This window comes from Schistocerca gregaria, chromosome 10, assembly GCF_023897955.1.
Source record: "Schistocerca gregaria isolate iqSchGreg1 chromosome 10, iqSchGreg1.2, whole genome shotgun sequence".
In the NCBI taxonomy this organism is placed as follows: domain Eukaryota; kingdom Metazoa; phylum Arthropoda; class Insecta; order Orthoptera; family Acrididae; genus Schistocerca; species Schistocerca gregaria.
The window spans coordinates 190,211,155-190,226,301 of NC_064929.1; the positions used below are offsets into that span (position 1 = coordinate 190,211,155).

Consider the following 15,147-nt stretch of genomic DNA (forward strand, 5'->3'; position numbering starts at 1 on the left):
ATGTCATTAGCGAAGAGTAGCAAATTGTGGCCCATCATATTGGACAAATGTTTTATGTAAATGGAGAACACAAGAGGTCCAAAAACACTGCTTGGGTGCACTCCTGGTCAAATCTATGCCCCTGATGAAGACAGAAGACTACATCTGTGGAACACACCTGGTGTAGATCAGCCAGAATGCCGACGGCCACATCGCGGGCATCCGGGTAGAAGAAGGCGCAGCGTAGAACGATGTCGGCCACGTACACGGCACCCGACTCCCGCGTCCAGTCCGGGAGCTGTGCCATGCTCAGCAGCCACAGCCGCACCAGTTCCCGGGGGCTCGCCAGGCTGTACCTGTGTAAGAAAGGAATGACCTCAATGTGTAGTGCTGCAAGCTTGCAAGCTGTCACTGTACGTGAGTACGAGATAGCTTCCTCTGGAACTGAGGACATCCACTCCTTTTACAGCCTGATATACCATATTTACTCCAATCTTAGCCGCACTTGAATCTAAGCCGCACCTGAAAAATGTGACTCGAAATCACGGGGAAACAAAATTTCCCGAATCTAAGCCGCACTTGAAATTTGAGACTCAACATTCAAGGGGAGAGAAAGGTTTAGACTGCACCTTCAAACCGAAACAAAGTTGGTCCATTGTAATATGAGACACAATTTAGGTCGAATAAATGACGATACAGCTACAGTAGTTTGGTTCGTGTGGTAACCTTAGCATTTAAGCTTTACCAGGTAGTCATTGCTATGCGTCAGGCACTCCGTCCGTATTTATACGGATACGCTTCCTTTTTCACGTGCTTCGTCTGGTTTGAATCAATTGCTTATTTTTCTTTGATCTGATAAGTGCCGTTCTCTTTGTTATAGGTGTTTCCGTCATTCTAAGCTCAAAATGCATTATTGTACTGTGTCGTGCATTGTATGTCGCATTCTGATGATGAGTGTTTACGACAAGTCGCCGTTCACGGCACGGCTTGCTTTTGTGCATGCTACCGCCGCTTAAAATTATATATATATATATATATATATATATATATATATATATATATATATATATATATAAATAAAACAGAAAGAAACTTCCACATGGGAAAAATATATTAAAAATAAAGATTCCAAGACTTACCAAGCGGGAAAGCGCCGGCAGACAGGCACATGAACAAAACACACACGAACAAAACACACAAACACACACACAGAATTCTGTGTGTGTGTTTGTGTGTTTTGTTCATGTGCCTGTCTGCCGGCGCTTTCCCGCTTGGTAAGTCTTGGAATCTTTATTTTTTATATATATATATATATATATATATATATATATATATATATATATATATATAAATAAAGAAACTTCCACATGGGAAAAATATATTAAAAACAAAGATTCCAAGACTTACCAAGCGGGAAAGCGCCGGCAGACAGGCACATGAACAAAACACACAAACACACACACAGAATTACGAGCTTTCGCAACTGGCAGTTGCTTCGTCAGGAAGGAAGGAAGGAGAGGGAAAAATGAAAGGATGTGGGTTTTAAGGGAGAGGGTAAGGAGTCATTCCAATCCCGGGAGTGGAAAGGGAAGTCTTTCCGCTCCCGGGATTGGAATGACTCCTTACCCTCTCCCTTAAAACCCACATCCTTTCATTTTTCCCTCTCCTTCCTTCCTTCCTGACGAAGCAACTGCCAGTTGCGAAAGCTCGTAATTCTGTGTGTGTGTTTGTGTGTTTTGTTCATGTGCCTGTCTGCCGGCGCTTTCCCGCTTGGTAAGTCTTGGAATCTTTGTTTTTAATATATATATATATATATATATATATATATATATATATATATATATATAGAGAGAGAGAGAGAGAGAGAGAGAGAGAGAGAGAGAGAGAGAGAGAGAGAGAGAGAGAGGAAAGGTCTCATTAGCGAAACAATGGCAAGAGACTGCTATTTGTTGTTACTTACACTGCTACCATCTTTGATAATGATCAACAAGAACCAAATACTAGACTGTGTATGATAGATGTTCTGAACGAAAGTTTAGCAAAAATTTTTCCCTGTTTGAAAATCTTTGCAGACACCTCTTTAGTACATAACATTCTGCACAGAAATTAGAGTCATCTTAGATTTTAAAATCTAGTCAGTTGCCATGCTACAATTCTGACTGTATCACCATTAAGCATAAGAATAATATGAATATAAACATGACACGATATGATATTCTTCTGCGTTTGCTGTTGCCTCACTCTAGTTTCGTAGTTTATTAGGCAGACAGGATTTAAATGAGACAGCACAAAACATGAAGGAATACATGGAAAAATGTTTACATTGATATTATTCTTATGGTGAAGAGAATACTGCATGTGATTCACATTTCGTCAGGTTCCTATTAGCAACCATCTCTTGTCATAGGTAGGAAAAAATTCAAAACGTAGAGTTGGCCATATTGACAACCATCCCCGTCTTGCCAGTCGGATTTTTGTAGTACATTGAAAGGCTGCTACATTCAAAGATGAACAATACGGAATTTGTATTTACTTCGTTGGCTAATGTATGAAAAAGCAGTGGTCAAAACTCAGGGCGGAGCAAAAAGCTCGTATTCCACCTTTTTTTTTTTTTAATTTATTTACTGACGCAGAGGTTTTGGCGCCATTATTTATCTTTGTGCCTGCAAAGCATGCCTGTATAGCATTACATATATTTGACATCAGAAGTTAATTGTGGCGGCTCCTACCAATATTTTTCAGAATTTCCGCTTACTTTGCACTCGATTCTAAGACGCAGGCGATTTTTTGGATTACAAAAACTGGAAAAAAATGTGCGGCTTTGATTCAAGTAAATGCGGTATTAACCAATTCCCTCAGCACTTCATGATTTAACTCAATTGCACTCCATTATGGTTGTTTTGATTCTGTTGTTAACCACCACATACCCCCCTTTTCGAGACAATATTTACTCCGTCCAACTGATGTTTCAAGTCTGCTGCCACTTTAATTCCAGTACCAAATTTATTCTCGGTTTGCTTTACTGCTTGTTCAGTATACAGATTTGAAGAACATCAGCAACAGATTACAACCGTGTCTCACTCCCTTCTTAAACACTGCTCCCCTTTCTCATCCTTCGACTCTTACACACAGTCCAATACATTAATGTGACCACCAACTATGTTCAATGTCAACAAGCCATAACCACCGACATATGGTAGGTGGTAACACTGGCAGTGAAGGATGCATAAAGCGTGTCGGAGGGGCACAGAAAACAGTGGTCGTTGTCGCAGTGTGAAAATGGAGCGATTTATCTGACATTCCAAAAGACATTATCATCGGCTTTTGGGCTGTGGGTGAAAGCATTTCTAAAATGGCTAAGTCTCTAAACTGTTTGTGTGGCACAGCAGTTGAAGTATACCCCACATGCCAAAATGGCGCTGTTGACAACTTTGGTGCACCACGTGCCATAGACGACAAAGGTGAATGATGGCTGTGCAGATGTGTATGGTCAAACAGATGTGCAATTATTGAACAACTGACTGCCCTAATGAACTAAGGGACTACCAACAGTGTCTCCTCAATGAGTGTTCGGTGAACACTGCTGCATATGGGCCTCCGCAGCATGCACCTGATTCACGCACCCGTACTGACTGCTTTTCTTCGCCTTTTCAGATGAATCATATTTTATCCATTGGACAGATGGCAGTTGGCATGTATGGCATGAAATGTATAAAAGCAAATGCCATGTAACAGGTATGGTTTGGGGAATGTTTTTGTGGCATTCTCTACACGATCTCATCATTCGGAAGGGCACAAAGGATCAACATACCGTATTTACTCGAATCTAAGCCACACTTTTTTCCCAGTTTTTTGTAATCCAAAAAACCACCTGCAGCTTAGAATCGAGTGCAAAGCAAGCGGAAGTTCTGAAAAATGTCGACAGTTGCCGTCACAACTAACTTCTGCCGTCAAATACACGTAGCGCTACACAGGCACGCTTTGTAGGCACAAAGATAAATACTGGTGAAAAAAAACCTCTGTGTCAGTAAATAAATTTAAAAAAAAGGTGGAAGACAAGCTTTTTTTTTCTCTGCCCCGAGTTTCGACCACTGCATTTTCATACATTATCCAACGAAGTAAATACAAATTCCGTATTGTTCATCTTCAAATCTAACAGAATTTCAATGTACTACCAAAATCCAACTGGCAAGACTGTTTGGGATCTTTGTCAATATGGCCACATCTATGTTCTGAATTTTTTACTACCTGTGAAAAGAGATGGTTGCTAATAGGAACCTGATGAAATGTGAATCACATGCAGTATTCTCTTCACCATAAGAATAATATGAATATAAACATTTTGCCATGTATTCTTTCGTGTTTGCTGCTATCTCATTTAAATCCTGTCTGCCTAATAAACTACGAAACTAGAGTGAGACAACAGCAAACGCGTAATAATATGCGTATCGTCTCATGTTTATTTTCGTATTAATCTTATGCCTAATAGCGATACAGTCAGAAATGAAGCACGGCAACTGACTAAATTTTTAAATCTAAGATGACTCTAGTTTCTGTGCAGAATTTGATGTACTAAAGAAACATTTTCAAACGGAGAAAAATTTTTACCCGACTCTCGGTCAGAACATGTTCTATCATATGCAGTCTATCATTTGGTTCTTGTTGATCATTATCAAAGATGGTAGCAGTATAAGTAACAACAAATAGCAGTCTCTTGCCATTGTTTCACTAATGAGACGATTCCTCTCTCTTTTTTTAATTGTAAGCGGCAGTAACGTGTACAAAAGCAAGCCGTGCCACGAGTGGCGACAGGCCATAAAAACGCACTATCAGAATGCGACAAACAATGCATGACACAGTACAAGAATGCATTTTCAGCTTAGAAAGACGTAAACACCTATAACAAAGAAAACGGCACTTATCAGATCAAAGCAAAATAAGCAATCGATTCAAAACAGACAAAGCACTTGAAAAAGGAAGGGTACCCGTATAAATACGGACGGAGTGCCTAACGCATAGTAATGGCTACCTGCTATAGCTTAACTGCTAAGCTCACGACTCGAGCCAAACTACTGTAGGTGTATCGTCATTCATTCGACCTAAATTGTGTCTCATATTACAATGGACCAACTTTGTTTTGATTTGGAGGTGCGGCCTAAAATTTTTCTCTCCCATTGAATTTCGAGTCTCAAATTTCAGTTGCAGCTTAGAATCTGGAATTTTTTTTCCTTTATTTCAAGTCTCATTTTTCAGGTGCGGCTTAGATTCGAGTAAATACGGTACCCCCGCATGCCAAAATGGCGCTGTTGACAACTTTGGTGCACCACGGGCCATAGACGACAGAGGTGAATGATGGCTGTGCGGATATGTATGGTCAAACAGATGTGCAATTATTGAACAACTGACTGCCCTGATGAACTAAGGGGCTACCAACAGTGTCTCCTCAATGAGTGTTCGGTGATCACTGCTGCATATGGGCCTCCGCAGCATGTGCCTGGTTCACGCACCCGTGCTGACTGCTTTTCTTCGCCTTTTCAGATGAATCATACTTTATCCATTGGACAGATGGCAGTTGGCATGTATGGCATGAAATGTATAAAAGCAAACACCCTGTAACAGGTACGGTTTGGGGAATGTTTTTGTGGAATTCTCTGCACGATCTCATCATTCGGAAGGGCACAGAGGTTCAACATAGGTACGTATCTATCCTCGGGGAACGTGCCCACTAGCACATGCAGTTTGCTTTTCCTTGGCACAGAGGCATCTACCAGCAGGACAGTACAACATGTCACACAGCTTGCAGTGCTTGCGCATGGTTCAAAGAGCACTAGTTTACTGTACTCCTCTGGCCACCAAAGTCCCTGGCCTTAACCCCAACTGAGAATTTGTGGGGCCATCACGATACGGTTGCTCACAATATGGATTCTCCACTGAGAAATCTAGTGCAGCTGGTCACAGCACAGGAGATGGCAAGGCTCCACATTCTTGTTGGTAAGTTCCAGAACCTCACTGAAATTTTTCCTGCATGTCTCGCAGTGGTTTGTGCTGCAAAAGCTTTTGACAGATGGTCATACTAATGTGACCAGGTAGTGGAACTGCAGTCTGAATTCTACCCGTGTTGTAAACAACTTTTTGCTCCCCGTATTTTGTCTCTGCAACCTCTGGAAGCTCAAATAGTTTAGTTCAGTCAACACAGTCATAAGTTTTCTATACATCTAGAGATGCTATAAATGTAGGTTTGACAAAATCGATATAAAATAAAAAGCTGAAATAAATAAATGCAGTGGATACCTGCGGTAGTTCTCCAGCTGGCACTGCACCATGTTCCCAAACATCCTAAGCACTGGTCCAGGGAACTCGGGGGCAATCAGGTTCTTGGCCATCTTCATGTAAGTCCTATCTGCTGTCAGGAGTGACATCAGAATGGCAGAGTATCTGAAACCCAACAGCAGCACACTGATTAGCTGTAAGCAAAATACTACTGAAACTGTCAAGATGCCTTCTACTTTGTAGTTCAGTTTGTTTGCTGATGAGTGTATCTGGTTAGTTAGCTGTATGTTCCATGGGCCATTTGTGCTATTAATCACAATGACATTCATCAAGTCATTTTACATTCATAATACACATTAATATGTAAATACTGATACACACTGATCATTTATTTATTTATTTTAATTTCTCCCAACTGATTCTACACATTACATGAATAGAAATTCTTCTGTGGGCCAGAAGAAGTTTTCAAGAAGAAACATTTCTAGTTTGTTTTCAAACTTCACTTTGTTATCTGTCAGATATATATGGTAATTGGATAAACAAAAAATCTACTCATCAAGTGGAGGCAGGAGAAGACACACAAAAAAAAAAAAAAGTTTTGTGTATGCAAGCTTTCAGAGCCATAGGCTCCTCCTTCTGGCAGAAGAGTTGAAGGGCAACTGGAGAGGTTTAGCAAAAGGGGTAGAGATCGGAAAAGTCGCACAGAACCCTGACCCCCTCTTCCTTCCTCTTCAACCCTTCTGTCGGAAGAAGGAGCCTCTGGCCCTGAAAGCTTTCTCATGTAACGAATTTTTTTTTTAAAGGTGTGTTCCCCTACCACCACTTGGTGGGTAGATTTTAAAAAAAAAATGTTCAAATGTATGTGAAATCTTATGGGGCTTAACTGCTGAGGTCATCAGTCCCTAAGCTTACACACTACTTAACCTAAATTATCCTAAGGACAAACACACACACCCGTGCCCGAGGGAGGACTCGAACCTCCACTGGGACCAACCGCACAGTCCGTGACTGCAGCACTTTAGACCGCTTGGCTAATCCCGCGCGGCATAGATTTTTTACCTAGATATTTTACACAATGCATAAGTGACCAAAAATTTTGGTGCCAGCATTCTGCATCACCTCTTGCGATAAAGACAACCTTAATGTTACGTACGGAATTTTTTTTATTTCTAGTATTTTGATTATGTATATCATTGTTCCTTCCTAACTGAAGTGAATTATTTACAATGAACTTTATGAATAAATATACCATGAAACAGTAGTCAGAGTGTCTAATTCCTTACACAGACACCTACAAGACAATTGTGAGTGAGCACTACATATCATTCTTCCAGCAAGTTTAAAGATGAGTTAACCGAAAACATTACTCATTGAGCAAAAATATACAAAATATGTTATTTAACTGGTATGTCTCTCCACCGAGCTTTTCAATGGTTTGGAGTGCAAATGTAACTGAACTAAGTTTTTTGGGAGTTCAGAAATTTGTTTTCTTCCAGTTTATATTCTCATAAACATGGACACCTATGAATTTAAAATTTTCTATACTAGTAATTATTTCCTCAATTATCACTTGTGTAGTACTCCTACATGTGAATAAGTTGTGTCTTGAGAGGTGGTGATAGATAAATCACTCATAGTGATTTTTGAGGTTTCCTAGGCTTTGTTGACAGACTTTACATATTCAGCATCCTGGTTACACTGACAACCCCATTTTGAAATAATATTTTCATGACCTACAATTGTCATCTTCAGAAGCTTTGTGTGAGCTTGCTACCTGGTCTCAAATCAGGCTGTGAGCAATTGTTAACATCAGAGCCCCATTTTCAGCTGAATTTGAGTCCTTGTGCCCACTGCAGGTTACGAGAAGAATGGACGGATCCCTTGCCTGTGGTGTGTACATAAAATCTAAACATACTGACCTCTGTTTCCACATCTCAAGCCATCACTACCCATCACAAAGGAATGTACGCTGAGGTCTCTAATTAGCCAAACACTCAAACCATTGAACACAAGATTGTGACATGTACCCACTGTGTACCAACAGAGCAATTAGTCAGATCAACAAAACAAATGGATTTTTCAGCCACCAAAATCAAGGACACGAGTAAAATATGGGGTGAAAGAATGACAGGTGAGGCTGTTTTTTTTTTTTTTTTTTTTGTCAGTCTACCTGATTTGATGCGGCCCGCCACGATTTCCTTTCCTGTGCTAACCTCTTCATCTCAGAGTAGCACTTGCAACCTACGTCCTCAATTATTTACTTGACGTATTCCAATCTCTGTCTTCCTCTACAGTTTTTGCCCTCTACAGCTCCCTCTAGTACCATGGAAGTCATTCCCTCATGTCTTAGCAGATGTCCTATCATCCCCTGTCCCTTCTCCTTATCAGTGTTTTCCACATATTCCTTTCCTCTCCAATTCTGCGTAGAACCTCCTCATTCCTTATCTTATCAGTCCACCTAATTTTCAACATTCGTCTATAGCACCACATCTCAAATGCTTCTATTCTCTTCTGTTCCGGTTTTCCCACAGTCCATGTTTCACTATCATACAAAGATGTACTCCAGACGTACATCCTCAGAGATTTCTTCCTCAAATTAAGGCCGGTATTTGATATTAGTAGACTTCTCTTGGCCAGAAATGCCTTTTTTGCCATAGCGAGTCTGCTTTTCATGTCCTCCTTGCTCCGTCCATCATTGGTTATTTTACTGCCTAGGTAGCAGAATTCCTTGACTTCATTGACTTCGTGACCATCAATCCTGATCTTAAGTTTCTCGCTGTTCTCATTTCTACTACTTCTCATTACCTTCATATTTCTCCGATTTACTCTCAAACCATACTGTGTACTCATTAGACTGTTCATTCCGTTCAGCAGATCATTTAATTCTTCTTCACTTTCACTCAGGATAGCAATGTCATCAGCGAATCGTATCATTGATATCCTTTCACCTTGTATTTTAATTCCACTCCTGAACCTTTCTTTTATTTCCATCATTGCATCCTCCATGTACAGACTGAAGAGTAGGGGCGAAAGGCTACAGCCTTGTCTTACACCCTTCTTAATACGAGTACTTCGTTCTTGATTGTCCACTCTTATTATTCCCTCTTGGTTGTTGTACATATTGTATATGACCCATCTCTCCCTATAGCTTAACCCTACTTTTTTCAGAATCTTGAACAGCTTGCACCAATTTATATTGTTGAACGCTTTTTCCAGGTCGACAAACCCTACGAACGTGTCTTGATTTTTCTTGAGCCTTGCTTCCATTATTAGCCGTAACGTCAGAATTGCCTCTCTCGTCCCTTTACTTTTCCTAAAGCCAAACTGGTCATCACCTAGCGCATTCTCAATGTTCTTTTCTATTCTTCTGTATATTATTCTTGTAAGCAGCTTCGATGCATGAGCTGTTAAGTTGATTGTGCAATAATTTTCGCACTTGTCAGCTCTTGCCGTCTTTGGAATTGTGTAGAAGATGCTTTTCCAAAAGTCAGATGGTATGTCGCCAGACTCATATATTCTACACACCAACGTGAATAGTCGTTTTGTTGCCACTTCCCCCAATGATTTTAGAAATTCTGATGGAATGTTATCTATCCCTTCTGCCTTATTTGATAGTAAGTCCTCCAAAGCTCTTTTAAATTCCGATTCTAATACTGGATCCCCTATCTCTTCTAAATCGACTCCTGTTTCTTCTTCTATCACATCAGACAAATATTCACCCTCGTAGAGGCTTTCAAAGTATTCTTTCCACCTATCTACTCTCTCCTCTGCATTTAACAGTGGAATTCCCGTTGCACTCTTAATGTTACCGCCGTTGCTTTTAATGTCACCAAAGGTTGTTTTGACTTTCCTGTATGCTGAGTCTGACCTTCCGACAATCATATCTTTTTCAATGTCTTCACATTTTTCCTGCAGCCATTTTGTCTTAGCTTCCCTGCACTTCCTATCTATTTCATTCCTCAGCGACTTTTATTTCTATATTCCTGATTTTCCCGGAACATGTTTGTACTTCCTCCTTTCATCAATCAACTGAAGTATTTCTTCTGTTACCCATGGTTTCTTCGCAGCTACCTTCTTTGTACCTATGTTTTCCTTCCCAACTTCTGTGATGACCCTTTTTAGAGATGTCCATTCCTCTTCAACTGTGCTGCCTACTGCGCTATTCCTTATTGCTGTATCTATAGCGTTAGAGAACTCCAAACGTATCTCATCATTCCTTAGTACTTCCGTATCCCACTTCTTAGCGTATTGATTCTTCCTGACTAATGTCTTGAACTTGAGCCTACTCTTCATCACTACTATATTGTGATCTGAGTCTATACCTGCTCCTGGGTACGCCTTACAATCCAGTATCTGATTTCGGAATCTCTGTCTGACCATGATGTAATCTAATTGAAATCTTCCCGTATCTCCCCATCTTTTCCAAGTATACCTCCTCCTCTTGTGATTCTTGAACAGGGTATTCGCTATTACTAGCTGAAACTTGTTACAGAACTCAATTAGTCTTTCTCCCCTTTCATTCCTTGTCCCAAGCCCAAATTCTCCTGTAACCTTTTCTTCTACAACTGCATTCCAGTCGCCCGTGACTATTAGGTTTTCGTCCCCCTTTACATACTGCATTACCCTTTCAATATCCTCATACACTTTCTCTATCTGTTCATCTTCAGCTTGCGACATCAGCATGTATACTTGAACTATCGTTGTCGGTGTTGGTCTGCTGTCGATTCTGATTAGAACAACCCGGTCACTGAACTGTTCACAGTAACACACCCTCTGCCCTATCTTCCTATTCATAATGAATCCTACACCTGTTATACCATTTTCTGCTGCTGCTGATATTACCCGATACTCATCTGACCAGAAATCCTTGTCTTCCTTCCACTTCACTTCACTGACCACTACTATATCTAGATTGAGCCTTTGCATTTCCCTTTTCAGATTTTCTAGTTTCCCTACCACGTTCAAGCTTCTGACATTCCACGCCTCGACTCGTAGAACATTACCCTTTCGTTGATTATTCAATCTTTTTCTCATGGTAACCTCCCCCTTGGCAGACCCCTCCCGGAGATCCGAATGGGGGACTATTCCGGAATCTTTTGCCAATGGAGAGATCATCATGACACTTCTTCAACTACAGGCCACATGTCTTGTGGATACACGTTATGTGTCTTGAATGCAGTGGTTTCCATTGCCTTCTGCATCCTCATGTCATTGATCATTACTGATTCTTCTGCCTTTAGGGGCAATTTCCCACCCCTAGGACAAGAGAGTGCCCTGAACCTCTATCCGCTCCTCCGCCCTGTTTGACAAGGCCTTTGGCACAATGAGGCCGACTTCTTATGCCGGAAGTCTTCGGCCGCCAATGCTGATTATTTATCAAAATTTAGGCAGTGGCAGGGATCGAACCCAGGACCGAAGACATTTTGATTATTAATCAACGACACTACCCCTAGACCAGGTGTGGTATAAATCAATTATAGAGTGAAACATGGATCTCCTATATGATCATATTTTTCAACATTTATATTGATGATGTCTTTAAAAACTGGAAATCAGAGTGTTAGCCAGGAATTAAATAAACATACAAATCTAAGACACATTTTCAGATGATAAAGCAATAACACAAGAAAGTAAAGATGGCCTCCAGACAGCAGAATGTTGGTCATGCCTAACACACACAAAATATAATCTTAAAGTCTCACATGAGAATAGTTATGGCAGTTTGAGGGAAATATATCAAACCATGGTAGTGATAGTCTTCGTAATGTTTATGAGAAGGACAATGACTCCAGTGATGAAAATAACAAGAAGAAGGTGAGAAAAATTTTTGTTATACATTGCACATACGCATTCTTAATCAATACACATACTGTAAGCAGAGGTATAACCAGAGGAGGAAACGTTATCAACTACATCAGATTTGCTGATGACATTGCAGTGCTTGGAGATAAAACAATCTCTCTTCAAAGATTACTATCCACAGGTGAAGAAGAGTTGCAAGAGTGCACAATGAAAATCAACACACAGAAAACTGAGGTGACAAGAGTACATGACAAAGGAGATGTGTGAAAACAACAGAAAGTCAGACTGAACAGGATGCAGAGTACATATATTTGAGAACCAGCTAATTAATCACTGGATGAGTGAAAATTAAGTAAGATCTAGAAGTGGAATCTCAAAGCAAGCTCTCCAGAAAAAGAAATGCTTTTTAAGTTTACAAAATGGAGGTGCAATTAAGGAAAAGGTTGAGCTCTCTCAGGTGTCAGGTATTCCGCCACATGTCAGCATCATTCTGCTGCAAGCCAGCAGCTGTCACAACCCGCCACAAAAGAATGGAGTTCTGAAGACACTGGGCCACAGGGCACACACGTTGTCACATGTAGATAGCTTAGCAGCAGAAACAGAACATATATGGCCACTATTCTGCAAGGATGGGTACATGGCCAGAGAGATTCAGAAGGCAAGATGAAACAAAGACTTCAGTATATCTACCCCATGCGAGGTCTGTTGGCACCAAAGTCAGCAGGATTCTCAGGGACCCCAACATCAAGTGTGTGCAGAATGAGATTTTCACTCTGCAGTGGAGTGTGCACTGATATGAAACTTCCTGCCAGGAAGCTTCCTACCAAGTGTGCATTCTATCCACCTACTGAGATCAGGAGACTATTGTAGAATGTGAAAGATGACCTAGGACCACAAAAACCAGGAATTTATCATATACCTTGCCAATGTGGCGTGTCATACATTGGCCTAACAACCAGGAGAGTGGACATCAGATGCAATGAACATCAGAGGCACACACGACTAAGAAAGGCTACTAAATCAACTGTTGCCGAGCACTGTCCAGCACTCAATCATTCCATGACCTATGACGAAATGAGGATTTGGCAAAGACCCCCAGATATTGGGACGCTGTTCTAATAGAGTCTAGAGACATAAAGGTGATGGAAAACCAGATGAACCATGACACTGTGTACCAAACCCAGTAGGATCCTGCACTGGAATTGCTGAAAATGCAACAGGGGCAGCAGAAGCACTCCACATAAACAAGAACTGATGGTGTAGGCAGAGCACCTGGCACACCAGAATGAAGACAGAATGCCAAACATTGTGTCTAGTGGGTGGGGACCACAGACAGAACATCCAGTACTACTCTGGACTGAAAATGGAACATCTAAGTGCCAGCAGGTGCACCAGAACAAGGATGGAGCACCTAAGAATGTGTCCTGTGGGCACAGACCGCACAGGAAACGCCTAGAACCAGCCATGGAGGGAAAGGCCGTAAATATAAGTACTGGACCAATTCAACATGAAAAACAGTTTCAGGCAGCACCTGATAAGGATAACAAATTACATTACCAGAATATCATGGAAGAATGACACTGATATCTGGCATAATATCTGACACCTCAAAGATGTCAAAAGACTGCTGGGAAAGATTTGAAAATTACAAGGAAAATATTGGTTAAGTACTTTATGTGGAGTTTGTTGTGTTTCTTTTTTTTCCATGGCTGTGAAAGCAGACACTGAAGAAGAGAGAAAGAGATAAAACAAGTGTGGTGTCACCGCCAGACACCACACTTGCTAGGTGGTAGCCTTTAAATCAGCCGCGGTCCGGTAGTATACGTCGGACCCGCGTGTCGCCACTATCAGTGATTGCAGACTGAGTGCCACCATATGACAGGTCTAGAGAGACTTCCTAGCACTCGCCCAGTTGTACAGCCGACTTTGCTAGCGATGGTTCACTGACAAAATTCGCTCTCATTTGCCAAGACGATAGTTAGCATAGCCTTCAGCTACGTTATTTGCTACGACCTAGCAAGGCGCCATTATCAGTTTCTATTGATATTGAGAAATATGTACCGTCAAAACCAACATTCGTCATTAACGGATTAAAGTTAAGTATTCCACCAGCTACGTCCGTTTTTCTGAAGTCTAATTTCCTTGTCCTGTTCCAGACCTCACGCCGGCCTGCGTGAGCTAAAACGCGTGCCTTTCGGCCTCCCGTAGTAACAGGGTGTTGGCTCTCCTGCCAAACACAACTACAAGCAATTGAGTTTTGGTTCTGGAGGAGAATGGAGAAAAGAAAATGGGCGGATAAAGTGAAGAACAGTAAAGTACTTGAAAGTGTAAAGGAACATAGAACTCTCCCAAACATGTAAAAAAAGGAAAGAAAAAAGAAAAAAAGAAAGGGGAAAGAAGAGTAAGTGAGATATTTACTGTGATAAAAAGGAATTATGACGACTGCTGTCGAAGGTACAGTGGGAGGTCAGAAGGAAATATGAAGCAAAAGAATAAAAATGCTCGATGAAGTGAAAAGAGGAAGACACACTACAAATGAGTTGGCCTTAAACAGGACCAAGTGCACACAGCAATGGTGTCAGTAACCCGCCAAAAGCCACAACACTTTATAACTATGCCTATCCACCATTAAGTCACATATCAGGAAAAAAATCATGTTGTCAGAGACATTTGTGTAAACACTAGAAAACAATTATTACCACTAGTACACATATGTAACAAGAGGACAACATGCGTTAGTCTCTAATCCTTTGCATTTATCCGGACATGGTAAACCTCACTTTGAGGCTTTCAACTCTTATTGAACACAAAGAAACTTCTGTAACAACAGATTAAAATTATCTATTAGTCCTCAAAACCAAACAATAATGGTTGTTGCTGGAAATTAACCTGTCGTGAGCACAAGGACTCAAACTCAGTGGTAAGTGGCAGTGACGATAGCAACTGCTCACAACCTCATTTGCATCCACACAATGAGCTCACTGAAAGCACCACTCTGAGCATGATAGTCAGCCTTCAAAATATAGAATCGTCAGTCGGCCAGGAGGCTGAATACGTAACTTCTATCAATAATGTTGACAAAACCTACAAAAT

The 15,147-nt window shown here is 41.0% G+C and overlaps 1 protein-coding gene across 3 annotated transcripts in view; it reads right to left on the bottom strand.

Annotated features, from left to right (window-relative positions):
* Positions 1-15,147, bottom strand: part of LOC126293652 (ectopic P granules protein 5 homolog) — a 393,414-nt gene that overhangs the window by 234,860 nt on the left and 143,407 nt on the right. For all 3 annotated transcript variants that reach the window (XM_049986936.1, XM_049986934.1, XM_049986935.1), the window contains exons 15-16: positions 6,271-6,414; positions 158-335 (exon numbers count right to left, since the gene is read on the bottom strand). In XM_049986936.1, the coding sequence (XP_049842893.1) occupies positions 158-335; positions 6,271-6,414 (322 nt within the window). The remainder of the gene's footprint in view (positions 1-157; positions 336-6,270; positions 6,415-15,147) is intronic.